Source organism: Solenopsis invicta, chromosome 16 (genome assembly GCF_016802725.1).
Source record: "Solenopsis invicta isolate M01_SB chromosome 16, UNIL_Sinv_3.0, whole genome shotgun sequence".
Classification (NCBI taxonomy): Eukaryota; Metazoa; Arthropoda; class Insecta; order Hymenoptera; family Formicidae; genus Solenopsis; species Solenopsis invicta.
In genome coordinates, this window is record NC_052679.1 from 12,570,870 (window position 1) to 12,596,665 (window position 25,796).

The 25,796-nt window shown below is 31.3% G+C and overlaps 1 protein-coding gene across 8 annotated transcripts in view; it reads left to right on the plus strand.

Annotated features, from left to right (window-relative positions):
• Positions 1–25,796, plus strand: part of LOC105202532 (protein lap4) — a 190,931-nt gene that overhangs the window by 134,543 nt on the left and 30,592 nt on the right. For 5 of the 8 annotated variants that reach the window (XM_026139151.2, XM_039458965.1, XM_039458964.1 and 2 more), the window contains 5 exons: positions 12,160–12,591; positions 12,869–12,980; positions 14,635–14,691; positions 14,788–14,902; positions 17,443–17,548. The exons of 1 other annotated variant lie outside the window; for it this stretch is intronic. In XM_026139151.2, the coding sequence (XP_025994936.2) occupies positions 12,160–12,591; positions 12,869–12,980; positions 14,635–14,691; positions 14,788–14,902; positions 17,443–17,548 (822 nt within the window). The remainder of the gene's footprint in view (positions 1–12,159; positions 12,592–12,868; positions 12,981–14,634; positions 14,692–14,787; positions 14,903–17,442; positions 17,549–25,796) is intronic. 2 more of the 8 variants (XR_005576583.1, XM_039458967.1) reach the window with 2 other exon arrangements.

Genomic DNA, 25,796 nt, shown 5'->3' on the forward strand with positions numbered 1-25,796 from the left:
ACCCATTGATCATTTGTATTTGCCATTTCGTATAACAAGTAATGCGATTGGTCAATTCCAATGGACTAACAGGTCGGTTTGCTTTAATGAAAATTAGTGAAAGAGGTCCTTATTGGTATGGTATTGTAGCTGAGAGTACTGTTCATAAATGTTTGCTTGGTCAAAAATGGTAATCTTGATCTGAAAAATTGAAAACGTTCCGGTAGACTTGCGGTCATTAATGATGATCAAATTAATAATTGAAAAAATTGTATGACACGAGATATATCAAAGATACTTCATATATCTTGCATGAGCGTTGTAAGAAGTTTAGAGATACTCAGATGCATGAACCGCAATATTTTAGCACTTTACAATTTAATGAAAAAAATTTTAATAGATCGGATTTTCATTAGAAATTCTTTGCTCAAGTGCAATAAAAACAACCCATTTTTGGAACGAACATTTATGCGATAAAAAATGGATTGTTTGCAACAATGTGAAACGAAAAAGGTCCTGGGAAGCAATTGTTAACCACTCTAAAAGATAATTTGTATTTAAAGAAGATGAGACTGTGTATTTGGTGAAATTGGAAGTTCTTTCTGCACTCAGGTGTTGAATTCGGACAAATACTGTTACTAATTAAATCGATTAAAGGCAACAATCGATGTGAAACGTTTGAAATTGACTAACTAAAAGAGGATCATTTTTTATCAAAACAACTCCAGATCTCCACATCTTTTTGTAGAAATTGGAGCTGAGCTGAGATGTTACCTTCCCCCGTATTTATCTGATCTTGCACCTTTAAATTACTACTTACAAGAAGATGCTTTCAATTGCGAAATACGAAATCAGATGAGTCTTAGTTTTCGTAAGGTGGACGGGGTCAAGGATATAAAAAGTATTAGAGCGTTTGAGTGCATGGGCCTTCGTTTCAGAGAAATTTGCATGTAAAGTTTGGCATTTGTCTCGCGGTACGTTAAGTATTATTGCGCGCTAAGTTAAAGTGTGAAGCGCGGTGGCTGAAGAGACTAAGGCGCACGCCTTGTATTTTGTCCTCGGCGGTGGTAAAGAGAGGTGTTCGAAACTTTGCAGCACCAATTTTTTTTTCATTAATAGCTGCATTTATCAATTGTAATTAATTTTTATTATTCTTAGCAAGATATTAATTGTTATATATTATTTATTACATGAAACAAAATGTAATAATCAGAAAGTTTGCATATTTGTTCAAGTTTATTTATTTTTATTTATTATACAATTTTGACATTGTTATACAATGTTGTGGGTGAAAATTTACGTAAAAGCATTGGAAACACAAACTGTACACCATGAACATTGTATGAAAGAATAACGTGTTTTACAAAAACATTAAATATTATGTATGTTTGCAGGAAAACATAATTGATTCACATTACTAAAATTTTTGATATTTATTTTGTTTATTTTTTTTTACGCTATGTAGTTCTAACGGATTTTTCAAGTTGTGATCTTTGCGCATATGCTGACATGAGAACAAATACCTGATCCAGAATTTTTTCTAACGCAGATACAAAAGATTCATTTTAATTGAGTCTCATGCTTCGAAACGATATGTATACATATACACAAATATTTTTAACGTTTTTACGTAAATTTTCACCTCCAACATTGTACAGCAATGTCAGACTTGTATAATGAATAAAAATAAATAAACTTGAATAAATATGCAAACTTTCTGATTATTACATTTTTATATAACGAATAATATATAACGATTAATATCTTGCTAAGAATAATAAAAATTAATTACAATTGATAAATGTTGCTATTATTAAAAAAAAATTGGCACTGCAAGGTTTTGGACATCTCTCTTCACGTGACCACCGAGGACAAAATACACGACGTGCGTCTTAGTCTCTTTATCCACCGCGCTTCACGCTTTAACCTAGCACGCAATACTTAACGTACCGCGTGGCGAATGCCAAACTTCACACGCAAATTTCTCTGAAACAAAGGCCCATGCACTTAAACGCTCTGAGACTTTTTATACTCTTAATCCCCCTTTTCAAATAAACTAAGGCTCATCTAATTTTGTATTTCGCAATTGAAAGCATCTCCTTGTTAGTCCCTAAAGAATTCTTTAATCTCTAAAAGAACTTCCTTGGAAGCTTGTAAAAACTATTTGAATCAATTCAAACCCAGAAAGCTGTCAAGTTCTGAAAGGGTGAAATTATGAAGCTGCCTCAAAAATAATAAAAAGTAGTTGAACAAAATGACATATGTAATTGAATAAATTTGTATATAAATGTTTATAGTATAAACATTGTTTTTGAATTTTACTTTAAAATAAAACACTACGAACTTTTGTTACCCCAATATTTTAAGATCAGGAATAATATTCTTTATGATATACACATATAAATAATTGCCGAATTGTTTGATATTTTATTGTTAAAATGTTTATAAATATTAAATTGATTCTAACAGTATATATATTATTGTATTATAGAAAAATTAAGAAAAAAATAATATATAAAATGATAAAAGTTAAAGTAAGTTTCATACGTATATAAATATGTATACTAAAATGTATTATTATTCAACTGGGAAAAATATATTAGAATACGCATACACATAAATATATTTTTCATAGTTGAATTTCTATCTGTATATTATTGTTAATTTTGAAGAGCACAATGTATTTTATTATTATTCGAAGCACACAAAATTTGATTAATGGTATGTAATTAATTTATAAATTATTACATATGAGTATAACGAGTATCCTGACATCTTGCAGTTTATTTGGTCATTTTTTTTACAATTAGAATTAATTTTTTCTAATAGACTTTTTAAGTAAGTTAATTATCAAATTTAGACACTTTTAAAAAATAATTAAAATTAATACTGTTAATTGCTATTTTTTTTGTAACAATCATAGCAATTGTTTTGAAAGACATAAACACATGTACACATGATTAACTATTTTAGTTTACAGAACGTTGTTATTCCATTCTAAATGATAATCCTGACATAAAAAGTAATATCTTAAATTGTTAAGAATTATAACATCGTTGTCAGTGTGTTTTGAATATTGGCCTTTGTCTCAGTTAGACTTATTAATAGTCTTGATAGTACATTAGTACTACAATTAAGTCATTATTATTGGAATTTGAATCAATGTATCTATATATTTTCTATAAACATTATATGTTCATATAACTCTAATGGACCAGATGTTTATATATTATTACAAATTACCAGATAAGCTAATATTTACTTAAAGATATCTGAAAGATGTTAATGTTAAAGTTCTAGTTGAAATCGGCATAGGAATGAAATTTGGATGTTTTTAAGATAATCTGCCTATGCACAAAAGTTTTGGAAAGTGGTTACAGTTATCTCTGTTGTGAATTGTGTATTAAGATAAAGATATTTTTTTCATAACTATATTATATGATATCATTTAGACAGGAAGAGAATATATATATTTGAAGGGTATATTATTTTATTGTAACATAGTTTTATTAAAAAAACCAATTTACTATGTTTTTTTATATAATATCATACAATAGAGGAGACTATTTACATGAAACAATTTTCGTGGAATTAAATTTTTTATGTATTTCTTTTTAATGTGATAAATAAGATTTTTGTACAACTGTTAAACAAAATGACGTGTAACTTTTTGTTCAATTATTAACTTTCAGAAAATCAAATATAAAGATCGAAGATTGTTTCAAAACTGATGTTGTTGAATATATATATGCTTATTTAGGTTTATTTTAATCACAAAGGTGATGTAGGTGTAAAGTAATAACACTAAATGAATCATACTAATAAAATATACAACGTTTTTATGTTTCAATAGTACAGATATATTTCCAATGTCGTTTGTACTTTAACGTTAGCTTTGAGAGGATTAAAAATAAAGGTCAAAGATTATTTTAAAACTGAAATTTTTGAATACGAATGGTTGCAAAGAAACACAGTAAGATAAAGCTTAGTATCCCAAAATTTTGGGGCATGTAACAGTCTCCATTACTACATCGATACATACGATGGATAGGGTACAATTAGGATAACTTTATAAAAATGAGAGAATATGTTTAATATATTTACGTATATAAGCTTACAAATTAAATTATGCGCAACGTTGCATGATTTATTGCAATAATAGTACAATTGAAAGACATATTATTGAACATATGAACAATTATAAGCAGAAAATACGATTGGACAAACAAGTTTAAAATTCTTTAAATCCTATATAAATTTTGTATGACATGTAGCATTTGTGAAATAAATCTGTTTTAAAATATGATTAGCAAACTTTAAGAAGATTTACATTTAATAATCTATTATTCTATTGTATTAATGTTTGATTTTACAATTTAATTTTTATTATCAAGAAGTAAATAACGACTTTGTTAAAGAAATTGAAAAAATATGTGGTAAACTATTAGTTTTATAGATTAGTAGCGTGGTGTTGGAATAATTTATATATATGTATATTTTGCGTTATTATATATATGTATATATATGTATGTATGTTTGTATGTATGTCTGTGCGTGCGTGCGTGCGTGCGTGCGTGCGTGCGTGCGTGCGTGCGAGCGAACGAGCAAGCGAGCGTGCGTGCGAGTGTGTGTGTGTGTGTGTGTGTGTGTGTGTGTGTGTGTGTGTGTGTGTGTGTGTGTGTGTGTGTAAATTAAATAGCATTATGTGTTGTTAGTTGCTTTGCATGTAATTGGGTATTTTGTAATAAACTATTTTGTTTTATTTTAGTTAAGGTCATGTTCCACTTCTTGAGGAAAATTATTTTCAAAATTTTCTTATAACTTTACAGAAATTTTCATATTTTAAATTTACATTTTTTTAATAAATGCTTTAAATTTTTTCAGAATTGATCTCTTTGAATTCAATCAGAATTTATGAAAATTTTTAGAATCAAGAAAAACTTTTTTGTATACATTTATGTATATGTGTGCGTGCGTGCGTGCGTGCGTGCGTGCGTGCGTGCGTGCGTGCGTGCGTGCGTGCGTGCGTGCGTGCGTGCGTGCGTGCGTGCGTGCGTGCGTGCGTGCGTGCGTGCATTTTTTCAGATTTTTTCAGATTTTATAAAATTTTTTTCAAATTATAGAGTGAGAACATCTTAAAATATATCAGAATTTATATGTATAAAGACCTCTAAAAAATGTAGAATATTTTTTATAAGTTTTTCATTGCTCTGAAACAAATCTTTTTTCTCTTGTAATAAAAACGAATACACGCCATCACCAATAAGTGACTGTAGAGTTCTATTCCTCGTAATTAAAGACTGCACTGAATAGTATAAAATATACAGCATTATGAGATTTCTCAATGTATTAGATATTCTCTATGTATTAGGTGCGTGCAAATGTTCTTCTTAATTCTTATAGATATCATCAGGAGAGCGTCATTAATTGTCATCTGTATGTATTGTATATCTACATGGAAAAGTGATATGTTCAATGGTTATTTGAGAGTTTTGATTAAATTTACGTTGTAAAAATATTTTGAAATAAGCTAAGTTAGATTTACGGCATGTTATGTTTTATGAATTTTTGAAGGGTGTTGGAATTGCCGTAAAAAGGTATCCATCAGTATATGTGCACTAACAATTTAAATTGTTAAGACATGTTCTTTTTGTTAAAGAACTTTATCTTGTTATAATTCAAAAAGTAAACGTCGGACAAAATTTTTGTAAAGGAAAAATCGTCTCAGAATTCAACCATGAACACGTCTTTATAAGGTCGGGGTGATTCTGAATCACTCTTATGCTGAAGATGGCTCGAAGAATAAATCAAATAAATTGTCCAATAAATTCTTATGTAATTATTTAATTTTATTTTGTGATTATTATTCTTTACGCACTGTTTACTACGCGAGACTCGTACACGCTGCTTTACGTTTTCTGTTATATTGACTTTTTCACGAATCTCAATTCTTATATTGTTAAGAAATAGTTTGCGAAATTTAAATGTGGTATTTCTATTTTGATGACTAACCACGCTCTGGCCCGCTTTCTGGCATAGCATTATGCGCAATTTATTGCAAAATACTTCACAAATAATTTCAACAGAAGAGATTGCTGAAAGACTAAACATTGATGGATCGAGCGTATTTCGTAGGCGTGACTTACTGTTCTCACTTTTTTGTCACTTTTTTTTAGAAATACCTTACTTTTTCTCACTTAAAAAAAAATCTTACTTTTTGAACTCGAGTTAATGTACAAAAATATACTCGGAAAGAAATAGTAATGCGTATATCTCACTAGCGACTCATGACTGCGAGAAAACGGATAGTCGGTCAAATAGCAGTTGCTACTTTCTGATTATGAATTGAAAATTTAGAGTTACGTTTATCGTAAATGTAACACATTTTCACTCAATAAAAAACAAATTGGATATTTGCAGATCGACTGTTTGGGTCCTATTTTTATAAATTAATAAGAGAAGATGCACAAACGAATTCATTTATTGTTTATTATGATGAAATTACTGATTTAAGGAGCATGAAAGAGTTATAAGTTTGGTCAGAAATATAAAAAGAATAGTTTTTGTTATCTTCAGATATAAGTGGCCTAGTAGATTAGAAGACTGTAGAGAGATAAGAAAATTGAACATTCCTGTCCGTAATTTTTTGAAACATGTTTTTTCAAGTTGTTTCTATGTGGCTACAGCAAAAAAGAGTAGAATAGTTCTTTGTGAATACTTTCTCGTAACTTTCTCGAAACTTATTTCTCGTAAAATTTTACCTTTTTTTAAACTTCATAAAGAAAAAAATATTCTGAAATTAAGAACTGTTTAAAGTCACCTACAATGAAAGCAGAAATTGCATTTATAATTAACAGTATTAATATTTTTGAGAAATTCTCTTATGCATTTAAAAGAAAGAGCTCATGATCTATACAGGGTGTTCCAGACCGTTTTATGAAACTTGTCACATGAGGTAGAAGGAATCGGGACAAACTAAAAAGTCTAATACCATTTTGCGATATTTGCAATAATTTTTGAGTAATTGAGTAAATATTAAAGTCAGCCGAATAAGAGGGCGCGGAGAGACAAGCGGTTGCTCGCCTGACAAGGGGAGGACCCGACAATGATCTTACCGATTTTAATAACATTCTATGAGTGTGTAGTATTCACTCATACCTTTACTGTAGTAATATCGTTTGTTGCGAAACTTAGGCATTCTCGAGAAAATAACGATTAAATATTTCCAGCATCTATAAGTACCATTACAGAAGAACGATTCTCAAGTAAGCGACGTGGCGTAGGGGATTAGGATATCGACTGATACACTTGGGATCCCAGGTTCGATTCCCACGGGTGTGATTTTTTTTTATTTTATATTTTTTAATTGTTATATATAATTTTTAAACCGTTTTTAATTATTTAATATAAAATATTATTTTTAAAATAAAGGATTTTAAAAATGTTTTTTTATTATTAATTAAATTAAAATTTCTCATTAACACAAAAACGAAGTTTTTGAAGAAAGAAATTGATATTCTCAAATTTTGAAAATCTGCACTAGACCATTACATTTTATTAAGAAATCTATTCTAAGCTTATCAACAGCAAAGTATTTTTGTTGTCTTCCTTTAAAAATCAAGAAAAACGAATGTATTTTAAGCATAAAAAAAGTAGTTAAAATGCTTCCACTAAACAATTTTCAACAAGTGTGTATGTTCTTAGATAAGTGGAAAATTCTTCAAAATCAAAGTCTTTCTGTACGGGATGGTAATCGAATAAAATAGATCATTACTGGAGACAAATTATTGATTTAAAATATTTTAATGAACAGAAATATTTAAAAAGTTATAAAGGCTACCTTGTCTGCCCCATGGTAGTACTGACGTTGAGAGAAATTTTTCAATTTCAGCTCGTATTTTAACAGATAATAGATTTAGAATGATTAATGAAGCAACTCTTAAGGTTCTTGACTCTTCATCTATATTGAATTCGTGACGTTAGAAGTGTAAAATTGCGTGAAATGACACGTAATTTTGTCCGATGTGCCATTTCTAAATAAAGCCAATGTGGATAAAACAGACTAGTCAGATGGCTTTAAAGCACTTATAAAAATAAGCCCAGACTTTCTACCTAACGTCAGTAAATAATCATAAAAATAATGTAAAATAAAGCTATTCAAGCAGGAAAACACACGGTTAAACCAAAGTTTCTGACGTGCCATTTTTAAATAAAGACACTTTGAATAAAACAGACTAATCAGATGGCTTTAAAACACTTCTAAATATCGGTTAAGACTATCCTTTTTTCAACTAGCAGTCAGTAAATAGTCGTAAAGTGACGCCTATTCAAACAGGAAAACACGGATAGCTATTGAAGAGTGAAAAATGTGCTTTTATGTATAAAAATCAAAGAATATTTACTTGAGGTTCATTTTAACGAATTTGATAAAGACGAGACAAGTCATATTTTTACAATAAAACACATGATAACAAAATGACATGCACGTCAACATCTCATCATCAATTTATCACGTTTCATGTTTATTAGTTCTAATTTTGTACACGACTGAATGTCGTTATCGTCAACATAGAATTCTTAACTGAGAAGTCAGGAGCCTTAATGCAAAATTAAATATCAAGACAGATTTGAATTTTAATAATGACCTGCAATAGTATTAATCGCCAAAGATTTTATCATTTTTGTTAGATTTGCACATAGCAAATATAAACAATATTTGGAGGAAAAGAAAAAATTTAAAGAAGAAAAAAGGAAACAAAGACAAATGAGGAAGAAGAGCACGAAGAATATCAGAACTTTTAAAGAAACAAAATAAAGCTAGACAACATATAGAAGAGCTTAATAAAAAGCTAAAAATACTGAAAAACAAAAAAGCTGCATGTGATTTACTTTTTTAAAAAGCAGGAAACAGATTTTTAATTAATTTTAATATTAAATAATTTTAACAATTTAACAGTTTAATTTTAAACAGTGTTAAATAACTTAAAGTTCTATGTATTATTATGTTTTTTTTTCTTTTCCGAAATATAAGATTTTACTTTTATTCTGAGATTGAGGTACCTGTGTACTCGCCGCAGCCATATTGAAGTAACCTCATAAACGAGAGATCACACGTAAACATTTCTGCCGTTACATTTGTAAATAAAGAGAGTTTGGATAAATAGAATAACGAGATCGTAACACTTATAAAAATGGACCTTGACTATCCTTTTTCCGCCTAATAGTCAATAGATAGTTATAAATATATTAACATATAATTATTAGTTATTAACATATAATAACGAAATGACACGCAAGACAAAATTTTATCAGTAACCTGTCACGTTTCATGCCTGTTTATTCTAATTTTGTCCACGACGCGACAGTACATCGCCACTGTCAACGCGAAGTTCTTGGCTGAGGTACCAGGAGCCTTAATATTTTTAATCTTATAGATTTACCATAATACATAATATAAATAGTACATTAACTAACTTTTAATGTACAATATTCCAGGAAAAATAACTTTTTTACTCATTTTTTATTACGGGCATTGGAAAGATTGTAGAAAATGGCAATATATTGGGTGTACAACTTAGTTTGGTCCATTTTCAAAAGATGGCTCTAGGTGCTATAAATGATAGACGGTGACAGCTGATTTTTGCTGTATTGTGAAGTGTCAACATTTGTCAACTAAATATTGTTTACAAGCTTTTGAATTTTGCACAACACGTTTAATTTTTACTGCATTGAAAATGTCAAGTTTTTTTTCAAATAAGCACCATTTGCGGGAAGTTTTGATTTTCTGTTTTAATTGAAAGAAAAGTGCAGCTGAAGCGCATCGAATGCTTGTGAAAGTGTATGGTAAATCTACACCATCGGATAAATTTTGCAGAGAATGGTTTCGACGATTTAAAAGTGGTGATTTTAGTGTTGAATATAAAGAGCGTTCGGATCAACCGAAAAAGTTTGAAGATGAAGAATTAGAAACATTACTCGATCAAGATTCGTGTCAAACGCAAGAAGAGCTTGCAAAAACATTGGAAGTTACTCAACAAGCTATTTTGAACGACTCAAAGCCGCGGGATACATTTAAAAGCAAAGAAATTGGGTCCCATACGAATTGAAACCGAGAGATATCGAACGACGATTTTGCATGTCCGAAATGTTGCTTGAACAAAAAGAAGTCTTTTCTGCATTGAATCATTACCGGGGACGAAAAATTGATTCACTACGACAATCCGAAACGCAAAAAATCATATGTAAAGCCCGGCCAATCGGGAACATCAATGCCGAAACCGAATATCCATGGTGCCAAGGTAATGCTCTGTATTTGGTGGGATCAGAAGGGTGTAATCCACTATGAGCTGCTCAAATCATTACGGGAGACTTCTCGCCCAGAATATTCAACCAAACACGAGTAATCTTTTACCAAGACAACGCTCGGCCTAATGTTGCTGTTCCGGTTAAAAACTATTTGGAAAATAGCGAATGAGGAATTCTAGCTTACCTGCCTACTCAGAGCTTGCCCCTTCCGACTACCATTTGTTCCAATCGATGCAGAACGCTTTGATTGGAAGACGCTTTACTTCAGAACAGGGTATCAAAAATTGGCTTGATTCATTCTTGCTTTCAAAAGATGAATGCTTCTTCCACGACGGAATCCATAAATTGCCAGAAAAATGGGAAAAAGTAGAGGCTAGCGATGGACAATACTTTGAATAAGGTATTAATTCATTTTATCGTTCAAATAAATGTTTTTTAAGCAAAAAAAACAGTCCGAATTAAGTTGTACACCTAATATCATTGAATAATGAAACAATTTTATATGCTAAATTACTATTTGAGTTTTAATAATAAAACCGGACACGAACTTTTGCACTCACCTAATATATTTTAACGAAATGATAATAAATTGATGTTTTGAAGATGAGTTTCTAAAGAGCTCCTCCGAAATAAAGTAAATACAATATTTTGACAAGATATTATGTTAAATATAATATTATATTAATATTAGTAAATACCTGTATCTAATAAGGTAATTTACCGTATATGGCCTACCTAAGCTTGGCAATTTTTTTTTGCCAAAAATTAAAGACTGATGACCAGTTTCAAAATAGAATGTCTTTATTTTTATTTTACATTAATTTAAAATATGGAACAGTTCTAAATTAGCTATTTATGTGGCTATAATGAATATTTTTAAAAGATTGATTATTTAGATTGTATATTGGATACATGTGTGCTCAAAGTAGCCTAATTATATGTTTTTCTCTTTTTCATATAAGGTGTTTGAAAAATGAATAATAAAATGATTCAATTACATTTATAAGTTTATTAACATATTGACATGTTTATTGACATATTAATATATGTATAAGTGTACCCCAAGAATTATTTTTGTCAACAATCTATTAAGTAAACAATTGACTTATTTTAATTTTTTCCCCTTAAAATCATAGCTTATGAATCGCAATTTAGTAGATGGATTAAAATTAATCTAAAGTAATAAAAGTAAAAGTACTGAAAAAACATATTTGATGTGTGTGTATACATTATTGATATAAGCCATACTAAGTTATACCTCACAAAGAGTTTTTTTCTTTGGTTATAAGCAGAATGAAAATATAAATTAAATTAAATACAGCGTTGTAAAGTATAAATATAGAGCTACAATAATATAAACTACAGAAATTAATAACCATCACTCGATAGTTTTAGAAAGCAATAATTTTTCTACAAAATATTAGATTATGAAAAACACAATTAAGAAAATTCTACTTTTGATTTCTTTTAACAACAGAATACACAAACTGAGCAGTCAACTATTATAAGAAAGTCATGTTGATAGCATGGACAAAATATTAGCGTTATTTGTTCACCAAGTGCTACTTAAAAACAGCAAGTAGACCATATTAGGTACTAGACCATGTAAAGTACAGTTAATTCAAATTTTCAAATTGGTTTAAATATCCTTCTTTCGACTTGTAAACATTGTATCTGATCTGAAAAAATCTGAAAAATATTCAAATTTTTTTTAAATTATTTTTGAAAATTTTTCTAATTTGTTAAACAACTGAGAAATTTTCTATAAATATAAAATTTATACAAAAATTCTGAAAAATTATATAAAAATTCTGAGAAAAATTTTCACCAGGGTTAACCAACTTATTAATATAATTTTCCATTTTATTTACCTAGTCAAGAGCAAATGAGACATCCAGAACATCAAAGGATCTTTCTTCGTCCAAGTCATCTACAATTCCTCAAATTCCTAAGGCAGCAAATTTTGAACGTTCTACTTCTATGCAAACTCTACCCTCTCGAATGAAAAAAGAATCTTTACCAAAACGCAGTATTACGTTTGCCGATCTGCCGCCGTTTTTAAAAAAGAGTTCAAACTGCGACGTTTATCCATCTGATGTTAAACCTACATTATCTAAAATTAAACAATCAATTCGACCACTGCAAGAAATGTCTACTTCCTTTCCACAAATTATTTCCCAAACACGTGCACGTTTCCAACTTTCCCCAACACCTCTAACTGATCCTGAATGCTGCAAAAATCTTGACTCGGCTTCTTTTAGCAAGCGACAGATAGCACGTTCTGTTGATGGAAACTTTCAGGTTGAGGTGGGTTTTAGAAGCATGGCTAATTAATATACGAGTAAAATTGTTGTATAATCTGAAATTAATTTTGTCAGTTTAATCTAACTCCGAAAATGTTACTATAAATTCCTTTAATGTAATCCAATCTGACCTTATCTATTTTATTTACAACATGTATTTATAGCATGTAGGATAGATGCAATGTGTGATTTTTTTATTTGAAATAATTATTTGTTACAATTGTTCTATGTATACAAGATGCAAATATCAATATTTACTTATGTGTATATTACAAATATAGCAATCTCCAACTTCATCTCCAACACCACCATTGACAAAAATGTCAGTCAGCGATAAAAAGAAATTATTTGAAAGTGCTATGGAAGAACATTTGAAACCGTCACCTAAACCAGGTGAGACTAAACATATGCTTTTTTGTATTAGGTTGTTTGCAAAGTTTATTTCAAATCTCCTATGTAAGTTAAGGATATATTTTGCGCAACATTTTACTGAAATAATAACTATTGATAGAAATATATGTTCAATGATTTTGGTCTGTCTTTCAAGTAGCTATGTATATATGCGTGCTTGCGTGCGCAATACGACACACATTACATACAACAGAAATCTTTTTATCTATAATATACATTGTGTAAATGTGTGTATATATGTATATATTTTATATGTAGGTGTTCCGATTAATTTTGAGAAATTTTTTGAAACAAAAACACGTTTATTTTAGAGAGACGTTAAATTGTATTTTAATCAAAATATTTTTTACCGCCAGCTACAACTTTTTCCAACTTTTCTAACAATAAGTAGATTCCGTGAAAAAAATGTTCGTCCTTCGAAGCAATTTACTCATCAAGCCATTTTTTTATTTCATCATATTTTGAAGTGCTATTCAGCAAGGCCGTACTGCATCATTCGAAATAAATAATAATTTGAAGAAGTTTTCTTATTAAAATACCGATAACGTATCTTTAATATCTACTTTTGCAACGTGTGATTGAGCATTGTCAGGCAACAAAATCACTTTGTGTTTTCTTTGAACTGTTATCGAACGTTTCAAAGCACGATTTAAATCGATTAATTGTTGATAACGCTTAACAGTAACTGTTTGATTTGGTTTCAGTAGCTTTTAAATACCCGATGTCTTTCAGGTATTGCTAAATGCATAACAAATCTTGCTTCCGTGGATGTTACGTTTTGGAGTCGATATCGACGGTTGGCCTGAATTTATTCAGAATTTTTTACGCTTAAAATTATGTTAGTAGATTCATTTTTCATTGTCGATTAAAATTTGATACAAAAATTGCTTTTTGTGACTAGAGAGAGCAATGAAGTTAAATGATTTTGAATAGCCAATTCTGACAATTCGTGTAGAATTCATTTACCTTCTTTTTGAATTTTTTTTATTGCGTGAAAGCGATCAGAAACGGTTGATTTACTAACATTTAATGTTTTAACTAATTCTTCAAGCATTTGAACATAGTTTTTATTCAGATGCCTGCAATTCGGCATCTTTACTTTTTTGGTTGACCTGACTGCTCTTTGTCTTTTAAATAAAAATTATCACTTTTAAAACGATACTATACTTACACGTTTTAACTGATGGAGCAGACTCAGAATAAGTTTCTGAGATGAGTAAGTGAGTTTCGGCCGTCGTTTTCTTCGAAATAAAGCAGTAAAAATGCTTTATCACATTTCATTTTTAATCAGACTAAAAAGTACGGTTATATTTACGAATACACAGGACCTGTGAAAATTATTTGTAGAAATGTCCAAACTTTGAAATGACGTATCAACTTTTAAAATATCTAATAGATTTATAACTACAGCCATCTACAGCGAGTCCTCAAAACTAACCAGAACACCTATGCATGCTTGCGCGGGCATATGTGTTACACACGCGCGCGCACATATACATGCACGCATGCACACGCGCGCACTCACATACACGCCTAAAATATGTTTTATGTATTATAAACTTTATGCTTATTACCCATCGATTTTGATTAATAATTAAATTAATAATCACACATTAATAATTCACATATATTACAGATAAAATATTCAGTTTTTTAAGTCAAGACGAGGTAGAAAAAATGAGACAAGAAGAAGGTAAGCTCTCGTAAATAGTTAATCAGTTTCTTCTATTACAATATTTGTTACAATTATAACATATAAAAAATAATTATAAAAATCGTGCTTTTATAGAAAAAAAAATTGCAACGTTGACGCGAGATGAACTCAAATCATGGGCACAACTTGATGAAAATGAAGGTCTTGAAGATTTGGATACAATAGATGATCAGGATAATAGACGACCTAAGTAAGCTTCAACCTTCATGTTTAAATCATTTTTTATTATATAAAAATAATGCTAAGCTTTATGATATACGTTCCAAGCAAGTAATAATTTAATAAATATAAATAACATTTAATAAAAATAATTATAAAAGTTACACAATATAATACAATTAAATGAAATTTTAATATACAAGTATTATAAAACTATTATATTATAAAAATTAAACAAAAAATTATTTAATTACTTATTAGATTACGTGAATGAAACGTATTATATTTCAAGCAGTTTTTAAAAAAATATATTAATATTATGTTTATATTATATACACATTACGTACATTAATTGATTTATGGTCTATACAACACAACGTTACACAATATTACACAATGTTTTTGAACAAATCTTGTATATGCAATATACTTAATAAGGTAGTTATAATTCTGTTTAATTATAGAATAAATTAATTTTTTATGAAAGATGTGCGTGCATATGTGCGTACGTTTCTAACTGCGAGTACAGACAAAAGAAATATTGATATATATCATAGCTATGTATTATCAATTTTACATATAATATAAAGAAAAAAAATTTTATATGTAATTACTGAAAATTTAAATATAATAAATATATACTATTGTAATGTTATTTCAATAACAATTTCTTTCAAAGTCTCTAATAGATTCCACTTTCATAAAAATTTTAGAATACTTTACGTACATAAAGTTTGTTACAATTTATAAGTTTTCAATATAAATTGGAAGTAAATTTATTATATGGGAGAGTGAGGTAATTTGGATCGTGTTGCAAATAGGGTCTTTGTAATTTAAATAAATACAGTTAAGCATGTTTGCGTGTCATTTATAATGTACAGTCTTTATAAGACACAGAACATATGATAGCTGTTTGATAATTCTGTTATAACATTTATAGAATAGACGCGAATGTGTATTTATTGCTATTGTGTGTGAAAATTTTGTAAAACTCTTGTAAATTATTATTTAAAAGGTACTAAAATTTTGAAAATAATTGATTTAAGATAATTAAAGAGTATAGAATTCAAAAGTATTTTTGTTGTGTACTTTATTAATTAGATTTTGTCTGAATAAAGAATTAAAAGAGTAATGTTATTGCAATGATAAAATTCAGATTATTTTAATATGTTTATTTTTTTATTTTAGTTCTAGTTCTTAATTGATTTATCGGATAAAAATAGTCATTCTTATAACAGACATTCTTATAGAAAAATATAAAAGCGAATGTTATTCATATTTCATAATTAATTTTTATTGATGAGAATTGGCCAGATCAATACTTATTCAAGTATTAAGATTAAAAGTAATCATTGTAGACGATATCAGTAATTTATGATTGAGAAAAACGCTTATCGGATTTGTTTTGTGATCATTTATTGTAAAATTTGTTCCAAAGTTTAAAAAGACTCGTATCCAAATCGGATCTTCACACCGAAATTGCAACCTGATTATAGCATTAATAATCAGCCGACTAGATCTGATCCTAAAAATGTTAAATTAGTAAAATATTATGAGTTAGAATAATGGAATTTTATTAATTTCAAGTCTAATTATATAAATTATGATTAATTCATTTTCTGAATAAAATTTGTTATTTTTGACTGTCAAATTGCTCGTTTTTACTCAATACTAAAAAAATATATGAAAATTTTTAAACATTCTATTTAAGACTCCTGAGTACTCGCCGCGGCCATATTGAAGTCGTGACGTCAGAAGCGAAAAATTGCGTGAAATGACACGTAATTTTGTCCGACATGCCATTTGTAAATAAAGCCAATTTGGATAAAACAGACTAAGCAGATGACTTTAAAACACTTCTAAATATTGGTCGCGACTATTCTTTTTTTGCTTAACAGTCAGTAAATAGTTGTAAAAAGCATGTAAAGTGAAGCAATTGAAACAGGAAAACACATGGGCACGTAATTTTGTCCGACGTGCCATTTCTAAATAATGCCAATTTGGATAAAACAGACTAATCAGATGGCTTTAAAACACTTCTAAATATCGGTCACGACTATCCTTTTTTTGCCTAGCAGTCAGTAAATAGTCGTAACAAGCACGTAAAGTGACGTCTATTCAGACAGGAAAACACACGGATAACTATGGAAAGGAGTGAAAAATGTTCTTTTATGTATAAAATTCAAAGAAACTTTACTCGCGGTCCATTTTTACGAATTTGATAAATACAAGACAAGTCATATTTTCACAATGAAACACATAATAACAAAATGACATGCACGATAACATTTCATCGTCAATCTGTCACGTTTTACGTGTATTAGTTCTAATTTTGTCCGCGACGAAATGTCGCTATCGTCAACGCGGAGTTGATGACGCGGAGCTGACTCGGCTGAGAAGTCAGGAGCCTTAAAATATTGATAAAAATAGGAATGTCCGATTTAGAACCAATTTCGATAATCTGTAATGCGAGCAATATAATATCACTAATTTTGTGTTTATGGAATTTTCAAATAAATGTAAAGTTTATAGCGCGTATATCATCCGTGAATATACATCCTTACCTTCCAGTAGCCGACTGAGTTCCCGAACTTCGATCCCTCTTATCCAGAATGTTCCCAGCAGTGTACGGACAGCAAAAGCGGAACGTCGTTTGAAAGAACGTTTAATACAAGAGGTATTATATTTCAATACTTGTTTATTTATCTATAATTTGATTATATATTGATTAAATAATACGATAACGTATGTTATAATTAAAATTATCAATATTTTTTATACAAACACCAACTAACAGTTATATAGGTTGGGGGAAAAGTACCGGAACAACAAAATATCTCGAAAACTAAGCATTTTAGAAAAAAATGTTTTAGATAAAAGTTTCCAGTCAGCAAAATGGTAGCACTGTGTCGGCAGGCTGGCGGCAGATTCGATCAAGACGTGTTGACAGACTGAACTCAATTGATCTCAAATTCTGCTTACGTTTTGTTAACAGAACCTGTTGACATTTTATGTCAGCAGAATGACAGCACCAGGCGAGTACGCCGTGCTGCCAGCACATGACGCCAGATAGGTGGCAGAATTCGAACATGACATGCGCAACACAATCTGACGGCAGATTGCTAGCATAAATCGAGCACCCCGTGCTGACAAGATCTGCTGTCACGCTGGCAGCAGAAATCAAGCATTTTTATTCAAAAATTTTTATTATAAAAAAATATTTTTTCAGTTTTCTTGCAGATTTTATTCTTATTTTTATTATGAGTTAATCTAATTTGCATATATTCTATCTTACTAATTACAATTACGTATTATTTTACAATTTTTGAAAACGCATTGGGAGCCGGCGGAATTTGAACCTAAGATTTCGGGACAATAATCTGATACGCTAACACTGAGCTAATCATATACTTGTGATATCGTTAATAAAAAGTTATATTTGAAGTAAAGCTGATTTAACAGGAAGAAATTTATCGTGTTGAGCATCGCGCGAACATTCTCAGTAGCTTTTTAATTATTTAGCTTTAAATATTTTTTAAATAAACTATATAAACTGTATAAACTGTATAAATTATATAAATAATTAAAACCTGTTTGTGCCCAAAGTAATATAGTCAAAAAAGCAATTGTAAATAGTACTAGAACATAAAAAAAACATGGGCGTAAAAAGTACGCTTGCAAAAATCAATTATGCAACTAATTGTTATAAACAAATTACTAAAAATTGATTGTAGAGAAAAACTGATTACTCCAACCAATTTTACGGGAAAATGAATCAAGAAACATGCATAACGCTTTCTTAATTGTTATAAACAAATTAGTTGCAAAATTTATTTTTGCAACGTTTCTTTAGTAATTTTTTCTGTAGAATCGATTGGCGCAATCAGTTCTCTTTTAGAGTAAATTTTTAATAATTTATTTATACCAATTGATTGCAAAATTGAGTTTTGAAAAGTTCTTTTTACGTCAATAATATTTTTTTATGCTTTGATCCTATTTCCAATTCCAAATTTTTTGACTATTTTTGTTAGTCAGACCATGGCCAGGAATAGGTTTTAATTATTTATATATGGGCAGATGCAGATATAAATCTGGACACAATACATGCGGATAGATATGGATTCCTATACGTAATCGCGGACAGGTGCAGATAGAAATTGCAGCGTATAGAATGCAAACAGAAACAGACAGAACATATACATAAAGAAATTGATTGGTCCAATAATTACCCTGATAAAAAAAACCGATAGAAAACGATAGAAAGTGTCAGAAACCTGATTCAAAAATAATAGAATTCGATGAAAACGATAGAATCCTATTGTTTTTGAATCAGGTTTCTGGCACTTTCTATCGTTTTCAATCGGCTTTTTTTATCAAGGTAAGCAAATGCATAAAAAAATGGATCAATCACTTTCTTTATGGATATGTTATTTATGCATGCAATTATGCAAGTTTGTTTGAATAGGTCCTTAATAAATTCATGAAGAGTGACGTCACATTTTAAAAATATGCAAAACAGCTCGGTTTGCTTGATTTTTGCTGCCAGCGTGACGTCAGATCCTGTTAGCACGGGGTACTTGATTTATGCTAACAATCTGCCGTCAGATTGTATTATACAGGTCTTGCTCTAATTCTGTCGCCTATCTGACATTAGGTACTGGCAGCACGGCGTGTTTGCGTGGTGCTGCCAGTTTGTCGAGTCGATTCTACTCGTTTGTTACCGCCAATTTGACGCCAAGTCTTGTCAGCACGCGGTGCTCGATTTTTGCTGCCAGTCTGCCGTTAGATTGTGTCAGATTGTGCAGGTTGTGCTTGATTTCTACCGCCAATCTGACAACAGCACTGTCAACACTATTTGCTCGATTTTTGTTGGAATTAAATGCCAACAGTTTCTGTCCTATTTCTGACAGCAGTTTGCTGACACCACAGATATTGCAGAGTCTGTGTGAAATCTGTTGTTTTTCTACCATCAGAAATTGATAGCAGACTCTCCGAATGATCTGTTTGTTCACGTTTGGCTGACGGGGTTGTAGGGTTTTAAAAGATCTATTTACTAATATTATCAGTTTGACCTTGGATGGCGTCGCCGTCAGATTAAAATTACACATGACTTTTTTTAAATGGAACACTCTGTTTTTGATTCCAGAATCTAAGAGCTGGTGTTAAGACCTTTCCAAACTACAAGAAAGTTTATTTTTGTTAACTACTTTCAGAATTGTGAGGCTTGAAAACTACAGTGTACTGAAACTTTCAAGCGTTATAACTCGGAAAGTACTTAATGAAAAATAACTTCCGATTGAAATTTATAGGGTTACAATGGTATTACACAATCTACACATAACACCAAAAACACCCATTTTGCCATTCCTGGGAGGCAAGGAGAAGGGGGGAAGGCGCGAACAAATTTTAAATGCAATGTGGAGTCGTGTGAGGGTTTTTTGAAACAAAAACAACGCAATATTGCTGAGGTCCCTACTTTTTTTTTTTTTTTTTTTTTTTTTTGAGTTATGATCATTTGCAGTAACGTAGGGCCCACGACGAGGACGTGAGAAAAACTCTCCAGACTTTCCTTTGCGGATACATGTAGATAAAAGTGCATGTAGGAAGGCATGTGCGATGTGTGTGCTTGTGCAGTAGTTAACGACTCCAAACCCCCTCTGCTGTGTACGTATGTATGTGCGTGCATGCGTGCGTGCATGTGCGCGTGTGCGTGTGAGTGTGTATAAATATGTCACAGGAGAGACAGGGACCCCGTGGTTTGTCAATTCTACAGTAGTTAACGACCTCAAATCCTCTCTGTGTGCGTGCGTGTGTGTGTGTGTGTGTGTGTGTGTGTGTGTGTGTGCAAATGTGTTTTACAGAAGAGACAAGGATCCCGTGGTTTGTTATTTCCACAGTAGTTAACGACTCCGAACCCGCTGTACTGTGCGTGCGTGCGTGCAAGACCGGGGGTGCATGTAACCAACTGAGGCAAGTATCGGAAGGTTTATACAATCAATTGTTTAAAATGTGCACCGTTAACTGTTTGACAACAGGTTATTTGATGATAAAAAGATGAAACACCATTTTGAATACAATCATAAGGGATAAAAGCAGCTTCTTCAAGAATCCGGTTTCGTAATTCATCCAAACTTTGTGGCTTCGTAAACTCGTTTTGCAACCCCCCCCCCCTTCTTTTTGTAGCCCCACAGAAAGTAGTCGATAGGTAATAAGTCAGGCGGTCTAGAAGGCCATTCGATAGCTCCTCTCCTACCTATCCATCTCTCAGGAAACATTGTGCTAAGATAATGACAGACATTTCTTCCGTAATGCGGCGCAGCACTATCTTGTTGAAACCATGTATTCTCAAAATTGTTCTCTACGATTACCTGTATTGCTGTATTTTTTTATGTCTTAGCATATCCTCGTACTTCGCTGCTGCTAAATTTCCACTGATGAAAAATGGACCAATAAGGGCATTATTGAGAATGTCTGCCCACATATTTAATTTTTGTGAATACTGTGTATGTGTGTGTGTGTGTGTGTGTGTGTGTGTGTGTGTGTGTGTGTGTGTGTGTGTGTGTGTGTATGTATGTGTTTCTTCAATCCAGTGAAGATTTACGTCAGACCAGAATCTACAATTGTGCCAATTAACGTTGCCATTTATCTGAAATGTTGCTTCATCTAAGAAAACTATGTTTGATAGAAAGTTAGGATCTTCGTCTATTCTTTCCATTAACTCACAAAATTCAATGCGCCTATCAAAATCATCTTCATTTAGCTCTTGCACATGATGATAAGGGATAAAATTTATTATTTTTTAATATTTTAAGACCAGACCATTTATCAATATTGCAGAGCTACTTTATGGCTTGAATTATGCAGATGTTCGATGAAGGGTTGTAGAACGTCTAATGATTTTTCTGAATTTATTGCTGATTTTGGCCTACCTAATACGATGGACAATTTTTAACACTTTTAATTTCGTTGAAACGTCTAATTGTTTTATGAACTGTAGATATTGAAATGGCAGATATCTTCCTTGCAAAAAGTTTTATTGAAAAGCTGTCTCACATCATTGTATGATTTCAATCGATTGCCCACCCTCTAATCATTAAAAGAGATATACGTTCTCGTTCAGAAAGACGTAACATTATTGACTGAAGGGGTAAAAATGGGTCAAACTAAATAAACTAATATTTGAATTCTCAAATGTTAAAAGTTATTGAAAATACAGCGAAGAAAAAAATCACATGATACAGTAAACTGTAACAAATGTTTAATAAATTAACTTGAGAAGCAAAAATGGAATAGAACTTGGGTACGATGTAAGATTGAAATCAAACTGTCTTGTACTTGCAATGGGTATTGAGAGTAGTGGTCGCGGTTTGCGTAATTTAAGGAGCGGCATCTACTCTCTGATGATCCGTGCTTGCTTAATCAATCAACCGATAAATCAGAGTATGTATTATTCCCAAAACCTTAGCACTGCCGTTTATCGATAGCGCACGTGCTCTCAGTTCTTTGTTTCCAGGTTCTTGCTTAAAGTTTGGATCACGAATACGGTTGAAATTTATTTCAATACCCCCACATTGTGAAATTGATTTTACACGAACCCACATTGCATTTAAGATTTTTTTGTCTCCCCTTTCTTTCGCCCCCCAGGGATGGCAAAATGGGTGTTTTTGGTGTTATGTGTAGATTGTGTGATACTATTGTAACCCTATAAATTTTAATCAGAAGTTATTTTTTATTAAGTACTTTCGAGTTACGACGCTTGAAAGTTACAGTACACTGTAGCTTTCAAGACTCACAATTCAGAAAGTATTCAACAAAAATAAACTTTTTTGTAGAATTTTGGAAAGATTTTGACACCAACTATTAGATTCTAAAATCAAAAGTAGAGTGTTCTATTTTAAAAAGTTAATGTAATTTTGATCTGACCTTGGCGACACCATTGAAGGTCAAACTGATAATATTAGTAAATAGATCTTTAGAAACCCTATAAGTTTGATCTGAAACACTTTTTTCTAAAATGCTTAGTTTTGGAGATATTTTGCTGTTCCGGTTCTTTTTCTCCCACCTTGTGTATGTATATATACAGGGTATCCGGAAATTAGTGAATTACCGCTTTGAGAACATAAAGGAGATAAAAATGGACAAAAAAGTTCTATATCATTTTGCGATAATTGCTGTAATGGTCGAGTCATAAAATAAAACGTCTGAGTCAATGTGCGGTGACGCCGCGCCATCGCGCCTAGCTCGTAGGCGCGCGGTAGGAAAGGTGACGCATTGTTGTCTGAATTGGCACGGCCCGACGATCTGAATTTGCCGCATCGCTTGTACATACACTGCAAAAATTAAATGTGTTATTTTAGCTAAAGCTTTTCTTTACATATTTGATAAATAACATATTTAATTTTTGCAGTGTATGTACACTGCAAAATTGCAGGGGCAGATAATGCGTCGTTATTTGAATTTGCACGGCGCGATGGTCTGAATTCGCTTCACCGCGGTGAGGCGAATTCAGACCATCGCGCCGTGCAAATTCAAATAACGACGCATTATCTGTCCCTCTACGCGTTATTGCCTACGAGCTAGGAGCGATGGCGTGGCGCCACCGCACATTGGCTCAAACGTTTTATTTTATAAATCGATAATTATAGGGGTAAGCGCCCGCGTCGGACGATGAGTTGCGCCCCCTTGGTCTACCATGTGTACACGGCTCGTGATTCACTAAGTTTATTGTTTTATTATACAAAAAGTAAGCGTTGGAGAAAATTTTTGTAGGAAAAATCAGAATTTATCCAAGAACGCGTCTTTATAGGAATACATGGGCCGTTCTAAATCACCCTGTACACACACACACACACGCGCGCGCGCGCAAGGTGTCTCGGAAAGCTTGGATCTCCTTTTAAGAGTTTCAAGTTCCTTGAAACATTTTAAGAAAAAAATCCTGATACAAAAATGTCGAGGGTTTTCAAATTATTCGCGATTAAAATTTACGAATTACAGAGCTGACATTTCGCGCGCTCAGGCATTTTAACATGACAAGGTACCACAAGGGTACTTTTTAACATTGAGGTGATCATATAAATACGTAGTGACATTTATATTAAGAAATTATGACTGTAGCAAACATATTTGTACATTACATATGCGTAATTAACGTTTTTAATAAAATATCAATTCAATAACAACATGTTACGATAGCCGTTGGGTCAGCTGTCAGAATCAATTTATTACCAGGTTTGTATGATAAGAACTGTTATGGCAGTGGTTCTCAAACTATTTGGTCTACTGTCCACTTTGAGAATCAATTATTTTTTAGCGCCCCGAAATTACTTTAATTTAAATTAATATACCTCGTGTGTCATATGAGTCTTATTCTTTTTCTGAGTTAAAACTTACATCTTTACTAATATTATAAATGCGAAAGTGTGTTTGTTTGTGTGTTTGTTTGTTACGCTTTCACGGCTAAATTACTTAACGGATTTAGATGAAATTTGGTATGAAAATAAACCTGTAGGACGGACATAGGCTACTTTTTATTGTGGAAAAGGGTTGCATTTCCACGGAAAAAAATAGTAATCCCAAACGAACAAAGTCGCTCGGGTCAACTAGTTTCAAATAAAACTGTTTTAATAAGAGCAATAAAACGCAGTTCCATAAATAATATTTAGAAAAACTTTTATTCAAATGAAAACAAAGACATTTCTATTTAAATTTAAACACAAATTAAAAAAACACAACACTAAAAAAACAAGACTAATCTAATGTGAAAGATGAATTTGATGGTTTTTAACAAATTTATCAATATCAGGTTCGAATTTACTCAAAAACAGCCTTACGTTACCGCGTTCGGTAACATGCAAACGATTTCTTTTTTTAGTTAACAGCGTTGCCACAGCACACACCACGTTTACACAAATACGGTGATGGAAATGCTATCAAAAACTTTTGAACAATTGACCACAATCCAGAATACAATTGCGGGATTGGCTTTTATAGCCAAAAGTTTTGGTAGCCGTTTTTGAATTTGATTTTTATTTCCTTGTTTGTTGTCAGTTCTATAAGTTCTTCTTTCAAATGGGATAATCCTGCAATATTGACATTTGAAAAAAGATCTAACACCTAGTCCGGTATTTCCAATTTTAAAATGTCCTGGAATCGATCTTTGAAATTACTGTGGAAGTTCTCCAAATGTTGGCAATAAACAAGCAAGTTGTCATTGTTGAAGGATACTGCTGATAAATTAGAAAAATTGTGGAACTCATGTCTGTCAATATTTTTCACGTGTAAGAGAAGTTTGGCTACGAAAGCAGCAACACCTTTTTTTGTTTTAATCAAGTTCAAGTCATCACTTTGAAGTTGGAGATTGATATCATTAAACAATTTATACACATCTATCAAGTACGCAATATCATTTTTTTATGTGATGATGTTGTCGCGTAATTGTGTGTCTTTGTTTTCCAAGAACTCTATCATAGAGTCAAACAAATTGTAAAATCGAATTAGACAAGTACCTCTTGATAGCCAACGCATTTCCGTGTGAAACAGCAATCGGTTGAAATCTTTATCACTAGCAACACAAAGCTGATTAAATAATCTGTCATTTAAAGAGTTGTTCCAGATTTTATTGACTGCTTCGATGACATGTTGCAGTGACTGAAATAGTCGTTTACTCAAATTTCTCACAACCAAATGTTGATGAGCGACGCAATGTACAGCGAGCACATCTGGAACTTTGTTTTTTAAGTATGCTATGAAGCCTTTATGACACTCTGCTATGGTCAGAGCGCCATCCATAGTTTGTGATATAATGTTCTTCAATGGTATTTTTTTCTCATTACAAAACCTTTCCAGTGTATTAAATATGGTTTCTCTTTTTGTATCAGTCTCTAAATTTATGCAAATAATAGTTCTTGAGACATTTTTTCATCTTG